A 16,690-nucleotide genomic window follows, 5' to 3' on the forward strand; every position below is an offset into this window, starting at 1 on the left:
GCTGCGGGGCCCACTCCTCCACTTTCCGTGCACTATTATTAAGTATTTTATCATTCACTATTATTATCCTACTCTGATGATTATTGCAAGGTTGAGTCTCCAGGATCATTCCCTGCTCGCATGAAGATGTCCTTCATTTTACAGAGTACAGAATGGTCGATTGTGTTGTCCTGGGAAAACCAGCAGGACCCAAGGTCCTCGTACAACCCTAGCGCTCACTGAGATTGTACGAACGTTCCGTCTGACAGGTCACTATCGTATTCGGTGCTAAGCGAGTCCATTCAGAAGGGGGAGGAGGATGCATGACTCGCAGTGGGATGCGGTTAGAATCCCAAGAATAGCGCTGTGGGAAAGATACGTCGTACGGGCAGCATTGCTTTGTTTGCTAAGGTGTTGCCTATTCTAGAATAGCCTTGATAGGATACTGTACATAGGTTAGGTACTATACATACTTGACACCCTGTGCTACTAACAGAGTAGGCAGTCTGTAGTCTCTTGCATGATGTATACTTCTGGAATCATGGGGCGTGGGAATTAGAGTATGCGACCACAATAAAGATTAATTTACGACTGTAGTTTACTGTATATCGGCTTGATGGTGTCGCCGTTGACAGCACGGACCACAAAGGACTTTACTTGCAATGAATGCTCTCCATGAAGTCCCAAAGCCCCAAATGACCAGTCAGAAGGAATCACGAGAATGTTGGTGTCTCTAATTACACCACGCCCGGCTTCTGGTCTAGACCTTTAACGTCATCGAACACCCACAAAGCGTCCAAGGCGTCGAATGAAGCGACAACGATATGCTGGATTCTGCAGTTCTGCAGTGTCAAGCCCATGTGTGGTCTGCACGGTGAATCCGCATCATGCTATATCATGCTATGCTGTGGGCCGTCACTACCCACCCACCGTTCAGCCATTCAGGGTATCCTCTTGCTTAACCGAAGGTCGGGGGGATGTCATGAATGATGATCGGCAATGGCGGCATTCCAGGCTCTCCATTCGGCAGGGCGCGATCCAGAGGACGAATCTCGGTCTGTTATGGAATGGAGAATGTCCAAGAGAGATGGATCGATCCTGGTCCATATCAAGTCAGAACAATGATCAGCGAATCTGTCTACCTTCATCCATATGACACCATCGACAAAGCTTAAGCGATCGGGCCTAAGATGAGTCCGACGAAGAGAGAATCATGATTTTGCCTTTCGCGAGCGGAGATCTCCTCCGTACTAGGGACGGCGATCATAGGGACCATCTCCCGTTGGGCGACAGAAGTAACTCGAGCGGTCGAAGGGACGGTTGGATGATGATGATGATGATGATGGAGGATGGATGCGATGCCGTTGACAGTCGGACCCCCACAGTTTCGGCCGAATCCGGATCGCTCACCTCAGGGGTCGAAAAGAGAAGTCATATACATAGTTAGTTATTACTAGTCTACTCCGTATGTACTCCGTAAATGTCTTTATGCAGGCATTTAGAGCTACGGAGTACTAGGCTAACAAGTCTACTATCTCAGCAAGCTGAACGCAGTGGACTACGGAGTATGTCGAACCAGGAGAGTGGAACCTTTCCCCTGGCAGGATGCAATAAATAGCATCTGGGCGCCGGAGTCCCAATGGGCCAACTGCCGGAGACGGTGCTGGGTTTAGAATCAAGTCCGCGGCTTCATCTAGATCAAGAGATACCCCGAACGGGACAGCTTCGGTTCTTCCTTGTCAATAATAGTGCGCAAATTCTCCGAAGATCTCCACTGACACGATTGATTTCTCCCAGACCCTCCCTCAGGCCGACCGCACTGGGGCGATAAATTACGCCCGACTCGCCCACAGTGGGATTGGTGGTAATAAATCTCGCCCTAATCATGAACCAAGAAAAAGCTGATCAAATCCATCATGGTCCATCTCATCAGGGTAGGTAGGGCACTTGGGCTGGTCCACCCTGGGCCGCGGCACTCTGTTTGATCGTCCATCGTGAAACCATCTAGAAAACTCCATCCCCCCGATGTGCGATCCCAGCCTCGTACGATGTGCCTTCCTGCCACCGACCCCGACCCCGACCCTGACCCGATAGTGCTGGGAGCAGAGTCCACCACCATCTCACGATCAGGTCAATAATAGAGGTGTTATAGATGCGTCCAACAGCACTTTCGTGGATCTGCATTGACCAAACCGCGTTAGACCTCGCACGCTCCCAAAAACCAATTCAAGTGCCTTGGAAAGGGCCCTGATGTTTCTCTGAGATTTCTTCCGCCATCCAAGTACGGGCTTTTAGGGATTGGCAATAGTCTGCACCGCGAGAACGTGCGGGGAACGCAGCATGCAGCTCTGCACTTCTCGTGAATAACTAGCTAAGTAACTACGGAGTAAGTACCCCTGTTGGCTTCGACGGTCTGATCCTGTTGTGTTGTGATCGTATTCTGAGGGATCCGGTTCTTGTCCTTCTCCACGACTGGGGCGGGCTCACTATCCCGGAATCTGATAAACGTCCGGAAATCGTTCCGACGGCGTTGGTAGAACGGACTCCTCTGGTTGAATTCCGCCTGTCGGTTAGGCCGGAAGAATCGTCCAGCCATTGCGCGCCGCCTCTCCACCAGGACCTGGGAAGATGACTCGAGTTGCTGCTCGGTCGTAGCTCGGCTGTCGACGGGGAAATCGTAAATCGTCAAAGCATCTAGGTAGGATATACGGTGCTATGGCACTCAGGTCGATCTATTGTATGTAGTGTATCTTTTGGGCCACCTATCCACCTAGGTATGTATCTACCTGTATGTAGTCCAGACGCTGAATAGGTAAGATAATGCCATGTCGAACGCCAAGAAACCAACCCAGCACTAACGGCTGTGATTACGCATTCGCCTTTCTATACAGCACCCCAACAAGGATTCTGGCCATGTTTGCCGAACCCCATGACGACAGTCACCGGCATTCCTCTCCAGGGCGTGAATCCGCGCCGATACGACCGCCGCCAGGGCAGAGGCACGATGCGATCCCCATCCCAACCATGGTTACCCCTCTCCGCTGATCGCATCGTCCCAGGGTCTGTGTCAGTCTGACTCGTGATTAGCCGCATAGGATCCGATACACGGCTGCGAAGGGTTGCGTGCAGAATCTGAAACACCGCCAACGGGGCCGGCGCTGGCGGTTTGCAGTCTGCACATGGCGCGCCGGGTGACAACCGTCTCGGAGGGGGGTGGAGGTAGACCGGGCTAACTAACTGACTAGTCCTGTCGGTTGTTGGGCGTCGTTTGTTTGGGTGATGATCGACTAGATACGGAAGTCCTCCTGTTGTGGTCCCTCAGGAGTACAGGTAGGATGCCCTCCTGACTATGTTCATGCAGGTACCGTTGACAAGTGAGACATGATCCTCCGAGGAGAACAGCGGTGGAGACCCTCACGAGAACTAGGCGGCGGAGACGATGGAGCAGACTGAGACACGGCTGTTTTCTAGACTCGTCTAGGCGGACTCTTGAGGAAACCTTGGGGGGGTAAACGACAGCGAAAGTGGTCGCGAACATACTGACACCGCATGAAGTCTCATAGTATAATGGTTGACATTCAGCTTTCATCTACGGAGTACGGATGAAACAAGTACTACGGCCTGGGTACCAATATGTTTGCTCCAATACATTCGACCAGTCAAATATGTACAGATGGCTTGATGGTAAGTAGGTATAGTATGCATTAGCCAACCACCTCAAAGCCAAAGTCCTCACCGAACGTGCACCTTGAAGAGATGTCTGTGTTTCAAGTCGAGGCCCCTTCCAAGCTTAGCCTCACTCGGGGAATTCTCCAGATCCGGAACAGCGCAGGAGACAATCTCAGCGTGGAACGTGCTTTTGTTCGATGGTTCCAAATAAAGTTTTGGGGGCTCAAATGAGGAGTATCAGACTGTGCTTCTGGCTGCTAGCCACTCGTGGATATCACCATGAGGTCAATAATGGCTGGGTTGTATGCATCCTATCACTCGAGCTAACGCAAGCCAAAGCCCGACTACACACCGAATAGTGTCTACCACCGCCAGCGGGAGTAGGTCTGGAAAAGCAGCCAAGCCAGCTGCGTCTTTTATGTGAAAGGGCGAGCCATCGATGCGGTCGACGTAATCCCTGGACAGTCGAGAGTGCTGGTGCACCGAAACCGGCGGGGCGATGTCTCGAACGACGGGAAAGGCACGGGTTGAAAGGTCCATCACGGCAAGCTGACAAAAGACATCCATGTCACTTTCGCGTGATCAACGCCGTCCGCGCGTCTTTCCTTTGCCTGACCGGCGCGGTTTCTGGATGGCCGACAGATCGCGTTTGCTAAGGTTCAAGGTACCGCCGGAGAACTTGCCAATAGTAGGCCCTCCAACACCACGTTCTCGTCGCCCAACACTAGTCTTCGACTTTGGTGTGGGCTTCTCCAGAATAATTCCGTTTTCCTTGGCTTCCAGGCGTCGCCTTTCCTCCCTCTTTTCGGCCTTGGCTTTGATGCCTCTCCGATGCGACGACGGCATTTTCTGGTGATAGAGGGATGTCTTCGCTCCGAGCGACTGCATTCGGAGGTCGAGGGCCTTGAGTCGGTTTTTGCCTGTGGGTGCGAGATCCGACCCCGACTCTAGCAGGTGCGATTCTTTGAGCAGCCGTTGAAGCGCAAGGTCGTTCTTCAGATTGTCCGCGTCAGCCGCGTCAATTCCATCCTCATCTTCATCCTTGGAAGGGGATCGCTTTGCGCTGGTCGCCTTCACCTCGAACGATGGGGGCTTTGCAGTCTAAAGTTGACAGCGTATTAGTATAGTCCACGTATCCTAGGCATAGTATACAGGTTCAGACATACCATGAACGCCTTGCGCGCCTTCTTATCCAACGGGGCTTCAGTCTTAGCGGAGTCGGCGTAGGAGATCACCTCCACCGCGTTGGATGCTCCTTCGTCCCCAGAGAGCCCGTCCCATTCAGATCCAGTGTCGCCATCTTCTGACTCGTCGTCCTCATCCTCATCCTCCTCTTCGGAAGCATCAGTGTCCGTAGCCTGACGTTTAGGCACCTCTAATGGCTGAAATTGAGCTTCAAAAAACTTCCGAAAAACATCCTGAGCGGAGGTGTCTGGAGGGGGTGGAGAGACCTCCTCGTCCTCCACTGTCGTAGATCGGGACACAACAGACGTGTCTCTCTTCCGTTTTCCAATCATCTCCTCGTTCTTGGGCAGGTTTGTGTTTGGTGGGTTGGCAACGAGAGCATTCACGCCCGCTGCGGTGACGGGAATTTTTTGTCCATCTCCGAGTCACGTGCGATAAGATAGGCCTGCCCCTCGTGGATTTCCCACCCACGATGAAACCCACCTTGCATCGGCCGTCTGGAGCACCAATTGCGCCGCCCAATATGACGAAATTCCGGCCTTGTATTGACCTGCACTCGGGGCAGGTCAAACAGATTGTTGGCGGCACGCTGAGCAACGTCGCCGCCGACCTGAAGACGAACTACGTATCGCAACTTCCCGCCAGCCATTATGCTGGGCTGTACCAGAAACATGACCTGCGTGGAGGCCATGTGGTGATGCTTGGACCGGGGAATGACGCCGCGGCAAAGGAGGCGCTGAGTACGTGGCCCGGCGGCTTGCAGGTTGCCGGAGGCATTACGGACAAAAATGCCCAGTACTGGATTGATCAGGGCGCTGAGAAGGTGCGCTCACGTTATCCTGGTGCTTTCTACTCCTGGATCTGAAGGCACTTCATGCTGAATGCTCTTGCGCAGGTCATCATCACATCGTTCCTCTTCCCAGAGGGAAAGTTCTCTCGGGAGCGACTAGAGTCCGTGCTGGCCGCGCTTGGAGGGGACCGGTCGAAGCTGGTCTTGGACCTGAGCTGTCGGAGGAAGGACAACACTTGGTTTGTTGCCATGAACCGGTGGCAGACCATTACCGAGATGGAGATTAACCAGGGTGAGTCTGAGAGTAGCTGCGGTATGCGTGAGAGCGCTCTGTTGACCGTGACCAGAATCTATCTCGATGTTGGAGCCGTACTGCTCCGAGTTTCTGATTCATGCGGCGGACGTCGAGGGCTTGCAGCAGGGGATTGACGAAGAGCTGGTGTCCAAGTTGGCTCAGTGGTGCTCGATCCCGGTCACGTATGCTGGGGGAGCGCGCAGTCTTCAGGACTTGGAGAAGGTCCACTCCAGTAGTCAGGGCAAGGTTGACCTCACGATTGGGAGTGCCTTGGACATATTCGGTGGCTCTGGTGTGACCTTTGATGAGTGTATACAGTGGAATCAGACTCACTGATGAATGATGTATTGGAATGGGAGTTGGTTCTTTCCATCACCGCTTATATATTGCGTGTCTTTGAAATGTATATATATTTTGGATGGCTGGACGCAGCCTTGTGAAGAGATCGGTCAGAAATAGACACTTCGTACTGACAACATACAGAAATTTACAGTACCTAGCTAATCCCAAGAACACATTCTTCTGCACAGCGCTTTCAGATATACGGACGTACATAGAATGACGATGATATCCTTTCTGGGCGAAATGCTGGGCGACGATCTGGCCTGCCAAATGCGGCTTAGGGGGGTTGCAACCGGAGCTCACCTTCAACCACCCGCCGGCGACCGCTGCGAACATCCGGATCATCACTGTACTGCTGCCTGCTTCTCTCTCAACAATCGCTCATCCCGACCAGAGTTATCTCCATCGCGCTCTCCACACCGACATCCATATCTGTTGTCAACTCTCCAGCAACCTCCCGACGAGATTCCGACGAAGCCCGACCGTTGAACCTATCGCACCCCTCGACCGTCAAGATGAAGCCCGTCGTGTCTTTGTTAAATGCGTGGTCCTGGTACGACTCCCTGCTGCCACCAGCTAATGCAGATGGAAGCTGACAGTGTCATGATCCAGCGTGGTGATCTCCCTCTTCGCCATCGTCATTCTTTCAGTCCTCGGGTCGCTGTTCCACGTGCGTCTCCCCTCTACAACCCGTCCTCGAGTGGCCCACAGCCCAACGAGTCGCAATATATGCTCCGCATCGAAGATACACAAGAAATATGCTGACAGGCGGAAATACAGCGCGACCACCACGGCTTCACCGGCTCGGAGGGAGAACCAGAGGACGGCGGCGCAGTTGCGGCCTCCATTTTCAGCGCCGTCGTCATCTACGCCGTACGTCTATCCACCAACGACTGTCTAATGTTTCGGGATACTGACAACCGGCAGTGCTTCTTCGTCTTCTGCTCATTCCAAGCCTATCTGCACATGAAAGCCCGCCGCGGCGGCGCCATATCCCTCAGTTAAATCGATGCTTCCGCCCTATCTCGCCATCAATGAAACACTCCGGTCTCTATATCTTCTCATCCTCTTCTCCTGACAGGAAGGCAGTCGTGGCTCCTCGTCGATAGCATTGAGTGCTATGACGGGGCAGGTGTCTCCATTGTCTGCTCTTGCTGTTGGCTCCGTTCCTCGAGTTTTCTGTCCAAATTACGCCTTGTATCGGTGACTATGGGTTGGTCGATTAGGTTCCAGATTCTAAACTTGCTGGTGGTTTTGGGTTGCTTCGTATCTTATCAAATGCTGTTTAAATATGTATATAGCGTGTCTGTTTTCATATAGAACATTCGACTTGAAATCTATACTTCCGTAACCCGTAGATGGTCACAGGCGACTGTTATGTTCATAAGTGCTATATACCCTATCCATCTGCGAGACTACCGCAGGTGTGAACGCCGTGATGCGAGAAGAGCAGCTGATTCTGGAAGGCCGCCAACGCCAACGCCCATGCCGAATCCCAAATCGACCAAACTTTTGGGGATATTCTGTGCATCATTAAGTCATATCATGAAACCCAACACTCGATGCCACCATTACAATTCTGCGACCTCGACCGGGTCCAACATTTTGGACATGTACGGCCCGTCCAAGGTGTAGCCAAGACGGGCGTAATAGCTGCGGACGCCGACACCGGAAATCACACTGATCTTGCGGCTTCCATGCTCCTCGCGGGCGATGCGCTCAGCTTCCTCCATCAGGAGGGTGCCGAAACCTCGGTGCTGGAACTTGCGCGCGTCACGCCCATGCAGCGGCACGGCGGAGCCGTAGACGTGCAGCTCTCGCACAATACTGGTCTGCTGGCCGGTAAACTCGGGGCGGAAGGTGTGGGTGGGACTGCACTTGCGCAGACGCAGTAGGCCGATGAGAATATCCTGTTTGGGGTCTTCGTAGGCGAGGAAGGTCTCCCAGCCGCCGTTGGCGGTGTAATCCCGCCGCACCAGCTCGATCTGCGACGGGCGAATCCTGTTCTTGACCTCGTTGACGCCGACTTCGCGGGTGCGAACGTCACGGCACGTCGTGCCAAAGTCCTTCATCCGCGCCAGGGCGAGCTCTCGTAGGTTACCGTTCTCCACGCCCGACGTCACGAGCGGCATGGGAATGTCGCGCTGCACACGGTAGATACGGGTCCAGGGCGGAATGAGGGCGAGAATACGCGCCACCAGATCGATCAACGCGTTGGGCGTGTAGTTCTTATAGCGGCCGGTGCGCCAGAGTTCGTAGAGACCGGTTCCGCGGATGACCAGCGTCGGGTAGATCTTCAGCCCGTCTGTGCGGAACGCGGGGTTCTCGAAGTACTCCTGGAACTGGAAGAGATCTCGCTCCATTCCAACGTTGGGCAGATCCGGCATCATGTGGCTGACCACCTTGAAGCCGGCATCTTTGGCGAGTTTGAAGGTCTCGGCCACAGCGGCGACAGTGTGACCACGGTTGGTGTCTCGGGCGACGTCTTCGTATAGACTCTGGACACCGATTTCGAGACGGGTACAGCCGTAGCGAAGCATGCTGCTGAGGTGGGTGTCGAGACAGTAGTCGGGACGCGTCTCAATGGTGATACCCACGCACTTCACGTTGCTCATCTCACCGGCCAGAACGGCCTCGTCGACATTGTCAGTCTGATAGCCACTCAGCGCATTATGCAGTTGCGCAATAAAAGACTCGCGGTAGTCTTCGGGGAGCGACATGAATGTTCCACCCATGATGATGTATTCCACTTTGTCGACGCTGTGACCGAGAGATTTCAGTTGGTCAACTCGTCCTCGGGCCTGTTCGAACGGATCATAGCGAGCGCGGATCGCACGCATTGAGGTGGGCTCATAGCCCGTGTAGGACTGGGTCGAATACTCAAAATCGGAATCAGGACCTCCAGGACAGTAGACACAGATGTTACCCGTGTAGGCGATGTGAGGGCAGCGGTGGGGTTTGCTCATCACGGCCACGACGGCGATGCCGGACGACGTTCCTGTGTAAGACGGATTAGAGGACCTTCCACCGCAGTCTGGAGCGAAGGGAGGGGAACATACGGATTGGCTTTGCGATCAACTTGGGAAGGATGTACTTCTTGTAGTGTTCTGGGACCGCAGCGATAATGGCCGTTAGCGGGGGCTGCGCCGCGAGACTGTGCTTCTTTGCGATTTGACCCCGCAGTTTGTTGAGGTTGATATCCTTCTTCGGTTTCGTAGGATCGGTCTGAGACTCATATTCCTGGATCAACACATTGGCAATATCTGAACAAGCTCTCATGTAGCGTTCGTTCTCCGGGGGCAGCTTTGCACTGTTCTTCGACTTGGTGGATGCCAGTGGCGGCATGGTCATGGTGGCCGTGGCCATGGTTTTGGGAGGGATAACCAGCGATATGTATGATGTTCTGTAGTGGGCGGACAATATATGGCGAGATCTATCTGGACCGATATGGAGGAGATGATAACTCAAGGAAAATGATCACGGCGTGGGTGTGAAAGTTGTATCCTCACTCGAAAGTTGAAGCTGGACGCATTTTGCTGGGTCACCGCCTTTTTCTGCCCGTCAAGCTGTGCGTCCTCAGGCACCAAGGCACAATATACTTCCGACTCTTCCTCGAGATTTTCCTGAACAATCCTGATGTAGACGGGGGGACAGGAGTGATAGTAAAGACTAGAAGAGAGATCCATCTCTATAAAAAGAGCAAATGGATGGATCCGTAGACCAACCGACCATAGCCCCAAATGTGTCCTCTGACGCTGTCCCGTAGTCTAAGGCCGAGGGAGCAACCGACCGCCCGCGACAATTCGGATCCGCTTAAAGGCTTGTCCCGACAAAGTCCTTCCCGGCGCGCGTTTGGGTGACCCTGCTATACCGATCATTCTTCTTCCCTTCTACTACCTGACTATCAACCACCTCAACCCCCTTCCTCCGCCACTCTCCCCTCCTTTCTTTTCTTCTATACCCTCCTCTGTCTGCTTCTTTTCCGGTTTCCCTCCTTTTCGCCATGCAGGCCTTCCGTCGTAACGCCGTTTCTGCCCTTCGCAATGCCGCTCCCGCGCAGCGTCGTGGTTATGCTCAGGGTGCCACCCCCTACTCTGAGACGGTCAAGAACCTTCGCATCAATGCCGATACCAAGGTGATCTTCCAGGGATTTACTGGAAAGCAGGGAACGTATGTCTTCCGCCTCCGCTGACCCCCGAGCGAGTTTCATTTCGTGCTGGTCGTTGACGTTGCTTTTTTATCTATGCGCAGTTTCCACGCCGAACAAGCCATTGCCTACGGTACTACCTCCTTTTGTCGATCTATTTCGCAAGATCCAGTGGCTGGATGATCTGGATTCCGTCGCTTACAATCCTTAGGCACCAAGGTGGTCGGTGGTACCAACCCGAAGAAGGCCGGCACGATGCACCTCGACCGTCCCGTTTTCGCCAACGTGCGGGATGCCGTGAAGGAGACCGGTGCTACCGCTTCCGCTATCTTCGTCCCGTATGGACCCTGTTCACCACCTCGCGGGGTTGTCTGGTAGTCGTGCTAACGAATTTTAGCCCTCCCCTTGCTGCCAAGGGTATCGAGGAGGCTCTTGAGGCTGAGATTCCCCTCGCCGTCTGGTACGTTTCTCTCAATAGATATCTGCCGTTTGTCGTCGCATTTACTGACTATCCACTACAGTATCACCGAGGGTATTCCTCAGCATGGTGCGACACATTCTAATGCCCCGATGTTGGCTTCCGACGAAACTGACCGATTTTTCAACAGACATGGTCCGTATCACGGACATGCTCAAGACCCAGAACAAGACCCGTCTGGTTGGACCCAACTGCCCCGGTATCATCGCTCCTGTATGTTTCTCCCGTCTATGCGAAACCGATCATATGTGGCCGGAAATTAATTGTGACGTTTTGCTTGATTAGGGCCAATGCAAGATCGGTATCATGCCTGGCTTTATCCACAAGCGTGGCCGTGTCGGTATCGTGTCTCGTTCCGGTACCCTCACCTATGAGGCTGTGAACCAGACCACCCAGGCTGGTCTGGGTCAGTCCCTCGTTGTCGGTATCGGTGGTGACCCCTTCTCCGGCACCAACTTCATCGACTGCCTCAAGATCTTCCTCGAGGACCCCGAGACTGATGGTATCATCATGATTGGTGAGATCGGTGGTAGCGCCGAGGAGGATGCTGCCGAGTTCTTCAAGGCCAACAACGTCCACAACAAGCCCGCTGTCAGCTTCATCGCTGGTATCAGCGCTCCCCCCGGCCGTCGCATGGGTCACGCCGGTGCCATTGTCAGCGGTGGCAAGGGTGGTGCCGACTCCAAGATCTCTGCTCTCCAGGATGCTGGTGTGGTTGTTGAGCGCAGCCCGGCTGGTCTCGGCAAGGCTCTGCTTGCCGAGTTCGTCAAGCGCGATCTGGTCTAAATTTGATTCCCGAGGATGTGGCGGTTTGTTTGAACTCCCGGCGGCATGTATGATGGGCCTCATGTACGGGCAGCTAGTTCTGGCGACCTGTCATGTGCCTAGCGACGTCAGGGAGCTGGCTGGGTATGCACCTTGATTTCCTAGACGACCTCCTTGACCCATCTGTACTTTTCCCTGTCATTTTTCTCCTTTGTTTAGAGATGCTAGGAAGTAATTAGGTTCGTGATGTAAATTTTTATATATCTTGTGATAATTGTGTTGGCTGAATTAGCAAAGCGAACGAGGATCTACGCGTAGGTGATAGTAACCTCCGAGTGTACGGAGCAGTTCGTTATATAATGGCGTGATGGTGAACTGAAGATTCGAGCTGGAGAGCGGCAATTGGCAAGAAGCTTAACGAGATCTGTCATGAATCTCAATCTGTAGTCTTCTCCAGTGCAGTATGTTTTCCTTCCAACGGACTCCTTATGTCGGCCACCTCGGGAAGATATCGGGGTAACCATCCGGTCAATTATGCCGTGCATTCCTGCCGTTTATTGATGCCGAGCCCAATTTCCAGTTTGCAGGGGAGAATACGTCCTGTATTTTCGTCCCCAATTCAGATTGGGAGGCCAAGTGGCTTTTCCCTGTTGGTCCCTCACATAGAGGAAGATTTAGAGCCCATGATTAGAAGCCATTGCCTCATCCATTGGACCTCACCAATATGTCTCTAACCATTAGGAAAGGTATATATAATGATGCTGTTCAGGGGCTCTTAAATGTTCTACTGTATCCAAAAGTCCGCACTCTTACTATGAAAAGCTTTGCAACGAGAGAGCTCCAAACGGGGGAGGGCCACCGTTCATGCATGCATCAACCTTCAAGCAGGGGCCGGCCACGGTGGTCCATATTCGGATCGACGGTAGGGAAATAGCAGTGCAGTATGCATGGAGTACCACGAGCAATGACATTTATCCTGTATTGGCATTGTCCTGCAGAGAATCGAAATTTGAAGTTTACACAGAGCCGAGGAGTCCAGAAGCTGGAAGCTGGGAGAACGAACGAGAACGGATGTTATGAGAGTCCATATAACCAGATCAAAAGGCTCTCGCAGAAGATTTTGTTGGAATTCCAGTAGATCTCTGAGTGTCGGTCGAAGCTCAAGTAGTAGTACATACGTAGTAGTACCTGTTTGAAGGATCGCCGATCAAGTAAGGGCGGACCAGGTGATAGTTTGCTGCTTTTGATTGTTATGGAGCTATGATGGATGATTCATCCACACCAATCGCTGGAAGAGCGCAGAGTGGACAAAGAATCAAACTAACTCCTTTCGTTGCAAGGGATGGAAGGGGATGAAGATGTTGTATAGTTCGTTACCACCCGTGGTTGATGCTTTGTTTGGATGGAATGCCGCTGAAGTAAGCATACCCCCACGTGACCACCCGCTCCCAAACAGTTCGTTGCTTGAGGAACGGAAACCCTCTCTGTTTATCCTCTTCTCTCCAGCTTTCCAACCTCATCATCCAACTGCGACGACCTCCCTCCGCGGCTGCTATGTGCCTTCCATAGCGAGTCTGCTGCTGCCGGTATCTTCTTTTGCATGTTCTGACCACTCGCCGCTCCTCTGTCGAGTTTTCTCGTCTCTCGCCTCCCGTCATCTCCCCTGCGGTGTGGGAACGTGTGGTTGAGGCGGCTGCAGAGCATCAAAACAGACGCTATTGCCCGTGGTTACCGACCGTCTCTTCCCACAGCTCGGGAATCAACCACCCACTCATAGTCGGGCCCTTCACGACAATAAATTAAGAAAACGATGCCTCCTGATTTGGGTAAGTGGAAAATATCGCTGACCGCTCGTCTTGTTTCCTTCATGATCTCCGTGGTGGTGTTTTGTTCTTGTTTTTGTATTTTTCTTTTTATTTACCGTATTACTCCTTCATGGTCGCCGTCACTAATGTGTCCATCCTCTCAGTCCGAGCTGCCTCGCAGTCCTCCAGTGCGGCCTCTCAGACAACACAAATAATACCACCGCATAGTCGTCCAGGAACTGCCGAGCTCATGCGCTCTCGGTCAGAGACGGTGGTATCGAGGAATGGTCGACGGCCGAGATCGAGGGGATCGACCGCCAGTATTCATTCCAACACTACCCAACAGACACAAGACCAGCAGATCTCCGATGGTTTCCCCCAGTTCATACCGGCGCAGCCCGCGACAGGCCACAATGTCTTCGGAGGAAATCCTGAGGACATCATAATGCGCTTCGGCAATCAACTCTCTCATACCGTCAACGGCTCTCCGTTGGAGGCAACGCTGCATGAAGCCCATCATACTGTCATGCCGAGGGCAGAAGACTTCCCTAACCACGCCATGCACGGCCATCACTTGTCCCACCATTCTATGCCCTCCGGAATTACGCATAGCCTTCCTGGTGTACCAATGCCGCAGTACCAAGGGATGTATGACAGTGGCATTGAAAATCACGTCCCAGAGGCCGTCATGGAAGACAACGAGCAGTCGGAAGCCGGCGCGAAAAAGAAAAAGGGATCTAGCTCCTCTCTCGCCAATGACAACGAACTGCGGAAGCTCCTGCGACAATATGAAGGATACTCGCTCAAACAGATGGCTGCGGAGGTTCTCAAGCATGAGGGCGCTGGCGGCAAGGCGGAGAAGGTGAAACAGGTCTTTGCCATGATCTGGTAAGCAATATGCGCGGATGACTGCTCTTATGAGAATGCTTATATGTTTGTAGGTTGAAGGAAAACTGCAGGAAGAGCAGCGGCTCCGTCCGGCGCGATCGTGTGTACTGTTGCTACGCAGAGAAATGCGGAACCGAGCGTGTGTCGGTGTTGAATCCCGCTTCGTTCGGCAAACTTGTGCGCATCATATTCCCCAATGTTCAGACGCGGCGACTCGGTGTTCGTGGAGAATCCAAGTACCATTATGTGGACTTGACCGTGATCGAGGAAAAACAACAGAAGCCCCCACCATTGAACCCCCAATTACCCAGCAACCCAAGCGGTCCGTCCGGTATGCTGGACGGCAAGGGAGGGGATGTGTTGCCGAAAAGCGTCAATACTATGCCACAACCACCCGCTGATACTGCCGTGTTCCCTTCGCCCACCGCTTCGTTCACCCCCCGGTTTCTGGCCAGCCCGTCAGGTTTGTCATGTGGCTGTCAACCGTCGTCTCGGTCTAATAATGACTGCATCACCGTCGACAATGTGGGAAGCCATGCCGGCAAGATGATCCATCAAATGCTCCAGTTTCCGTCATCCGACAGTGCATCAATCGATAATGAATCGCTTCAGCTCCCGGACATCAGTGGCTATCTTCCGGCCAATACAGACTCGAAGGTCGCTGCCGCTCTGGCAGCCCTCTATCGATCACACTGTATCTCTGTGATAGACAGCTTTCGATATTGCAAAGAGAAGAATCTTCTACGCTACTTCTCTGCCTTTCACGGGACATTGACGGTCCCCGTGCAGAAGCTGCTCACCCATCCTAACCTTGCCCCATGGATCAAGGAATGTGACTGGCTCATGTACCAGAAAATGATTGCATTCGTCGCTCCGCTCACGACTCAGGTTGTCCCTAAGCTTGTGCTCGATGCCTTTAGCTCGATTTCCCAGCGCCTTACCGCCCACATCGCGGAAACGTTCAAAGCCCAGCCGGTGCATGTTTCCTTGGCGCGGTTAATACCAGCGCATATCTTCTGCAACCTGCTCAAACACATGCTCGACGTGAACCAATCGGCAAATGCTGCAGCCGCTTGGCTGTGCCATCCGGACAACCGGAATCAGATGTGGTTTGACTTTAAGACCCTGGTTGACCCGCAGGAGATGATGACCCGTGCCAACATCCCCAATTGTGCGGAAAAAGCGACCGAACAGATATTAAAGCATGACATTCGCGCGCTGCTGACTCCCATTACCGACGGGAACCCAGCGGCGCACCCTTTCTTCACCAAACCGGACTCCGAGGAAGACGTGCAAGCGCACAAATATCCGGTGGAGACATCAACTGGCGAGGATTATAACTTCCCGGACAAGTGGGTGTCATTTATTCTAAACCTGCCGTCTGCCTTCCCCAACCACCGCACCCAGTGTATCATTGAGCGAGTGGATGCCCTGTGGGACTGCATCCTTCGCCGATTGACTCTGGGCGGTGCACAAAGCTTCAGCGCATGGTGGATGACCAAAGTATTCTTCCATGAAATGATGTTATGGCAAGCGGCGAAGGGGGGATTTATGTTTCACACCCCCAGCACCTTGCGCAATGCTATTGCCGAGTTCAGTCAGTCAAGCCAAGGCGCCTTTCTGATGAAACAGCCTAGTGGTCCCGATGCCGTTCGGGACCCGTCATTCATGACACCGGAGACCCAACAAGCCGGGGGACCCAGGCCCGACTCTGCTGCGCGGGCCAGCTCGGCCGAAGACCTGTCCCAGACCCAGCCGCCGATGCAAAACAGCTCGCATGCGGTCGAGAACGACAAGGCTACTGGAGTTGCTGAGAGCATGGCCCATCTCAGCGCCCCGAATAACGATGACAGTGCGATTGATCTGGATGACGACTCGATGTTGATGACGGTGGGCAAATACGGGGACATGATGGCCTCGGATCCTGCCGATGCCGAAGGCGATGTTGTGGTCATCTAACATTGAGTTCGATGGCGCCGATTCTCTTTTGGACACCTTCCTTTCTTTTTCAGTGTTTGCGGACGGAGTTGGATGACATTTCAGGAGTACTTTATTTTGGTTGGTAATTATTTCGATTCATGTACCAGGGAGGTTCGGCGTTCGACGATCTTTGCACGAGAGACGAGAAACGAGAAAGCATGGATTTGAGAGACGTCGGCCTGCACTCCGATGGCTTGTTCAGGTTGACATTATACACCTACACCCATTTAATAGCGTGGTTGATCCCGCTTGCTTGACTTTCTCCTTGGCGCATCATTTAGTCTTCAGCATCTGGCTGAGGCCCATGTATATATGTATGTATGTCTAACGTGATTCTAGAGTTGCTGATGTCCACGTAGTTTTTTGT

The 16,690-nt window shown here is 53.2% G+C and overlaps 5 protein-coding genes across 5 annotated transcripts; 3 read left to right on the forward strand and 2 right to left on the reverse strand.

The window, feature by feature from the left end:
* Window positions 1–4,230: 4,230 nt before the first annotated feature.
* ATEG_09412 (uncharacterized protein) lies at window positions 4,231–5,165 on the reverse strand (the record flags this gene model as incomplete). Its single annotated transcript, XM_001218033.1, has 2 exons — window positions 4,231–4,749; window positions 4,815–5,165. The coding sequence occupies 2 exons, from the start codon at window positions 5,163–5,165 to the stop codon at window positions 4,231–4,233; spliced, it is 870 nt and encodes a 289-aa protein (XP_001218034.1).
* Window positions 5,166–5,356: 191 nt separating this feature from the next.
* On the forward strand, window positions 5,357–6,254 carry ATEG_09413 (1-(5-phosphoribosyl)-5- ((5-phosphoribosylamino)methylideneamino)imidazole-4-carboxamide isomerase HIS6; the record flags this gene model as incomplete). Its single annotated transcript, XM_001218034.1, has 3 exons — window positions 5,357–5,656; window positions 5,729–5,915; window positions 5,971–6,254. 3 exons carry the CDS (start codon window positions 5,357–5,359, stop codon window positions 6,252–6,254), a joined length of 771 nt encoding a protein of 256 aa, XP_001218035.1.
* A 1,577-nt stretch (window positions 6,255–7,831) lies between these two features.
* On the reverse strand, window positions 7,832–9,611 carry ATEG_09414 (Elongator subunit ELP3; the record flags this gene model as incomplete). Its single annotated transcript, XM_001218035.1, has 2 exons — window positions 7,832–9,258; window positions 9,320–9,611. The coding sequence occupies 2 exons, from the start codon at window positions 9,609–9,611 to the stop codon at window positions 7,832–7,834; spliced, it is 1,719 nt and encodes a 572-aa protein (XP_001218036.1).
* A 652-nt stretch (window positions 9,612–10,263) lies between these two features.
* Window positions 10,264–11,671, forward strand: ATEG_09415 (succinate--CoA ligase (GDP-forming) subunit alpha; the record flags this gene model as incomplete). Its single annotated transcript, XM_001218036.1, has 7 exons — window positions 10,264–10,430; window positions 10,512–10,540; window positions 10,619–10,745; window positions 10,805–10,867; window positions 10,929–10,954; window positions 11,016–11,098; window positions 11,171–11,671. The coding sequence occupies 7 exons, from the start codon at window positions 10,264–10,266 to the stop codon at window positions 11,669–11,671; spliced, it is 996 nt and encodes a 331-aa protein (XP_001218037.1).
* Window positions 11,672–13,460: 1,789 nt separating this feature from the next.
* Window positions 13,461–16,302, forward strand: ATEG_09416 (RFX family transcription factor; the record flags this gene model as incomplete). The annotated part of the gene is made up of 3 exons (XM_001218037.1): window positions 13,461–13,476; window positions 13,620–14,343; window positions 14,397–16,302. 3 exons carry the CDS (start codon window positions 13,461–13,463, stop codon window positions 16,300–16,302), a joined length of 2,646 nt encoding a protein of 881 aa, XP_001218038.1.
* Window positions 16,303–16,690: the final 388 nt, after the last annotated feature.

Source organism: Aspergillus terreus, genomic scaffold, assembly GCF_000149615.1.
Source record: "Aspergillus terreus NIH2624 scaffold_14 genomic scaffold, whole genome shotgun sequence".
Classification (NCBI taxonomy): domain Eukaryota; kingdom Fungi; phylum Ascomycota; class Eurotiomycetes; order Eurotiales; family Aspergillaceae; genus Aspergillus; species Aspergillus terreus.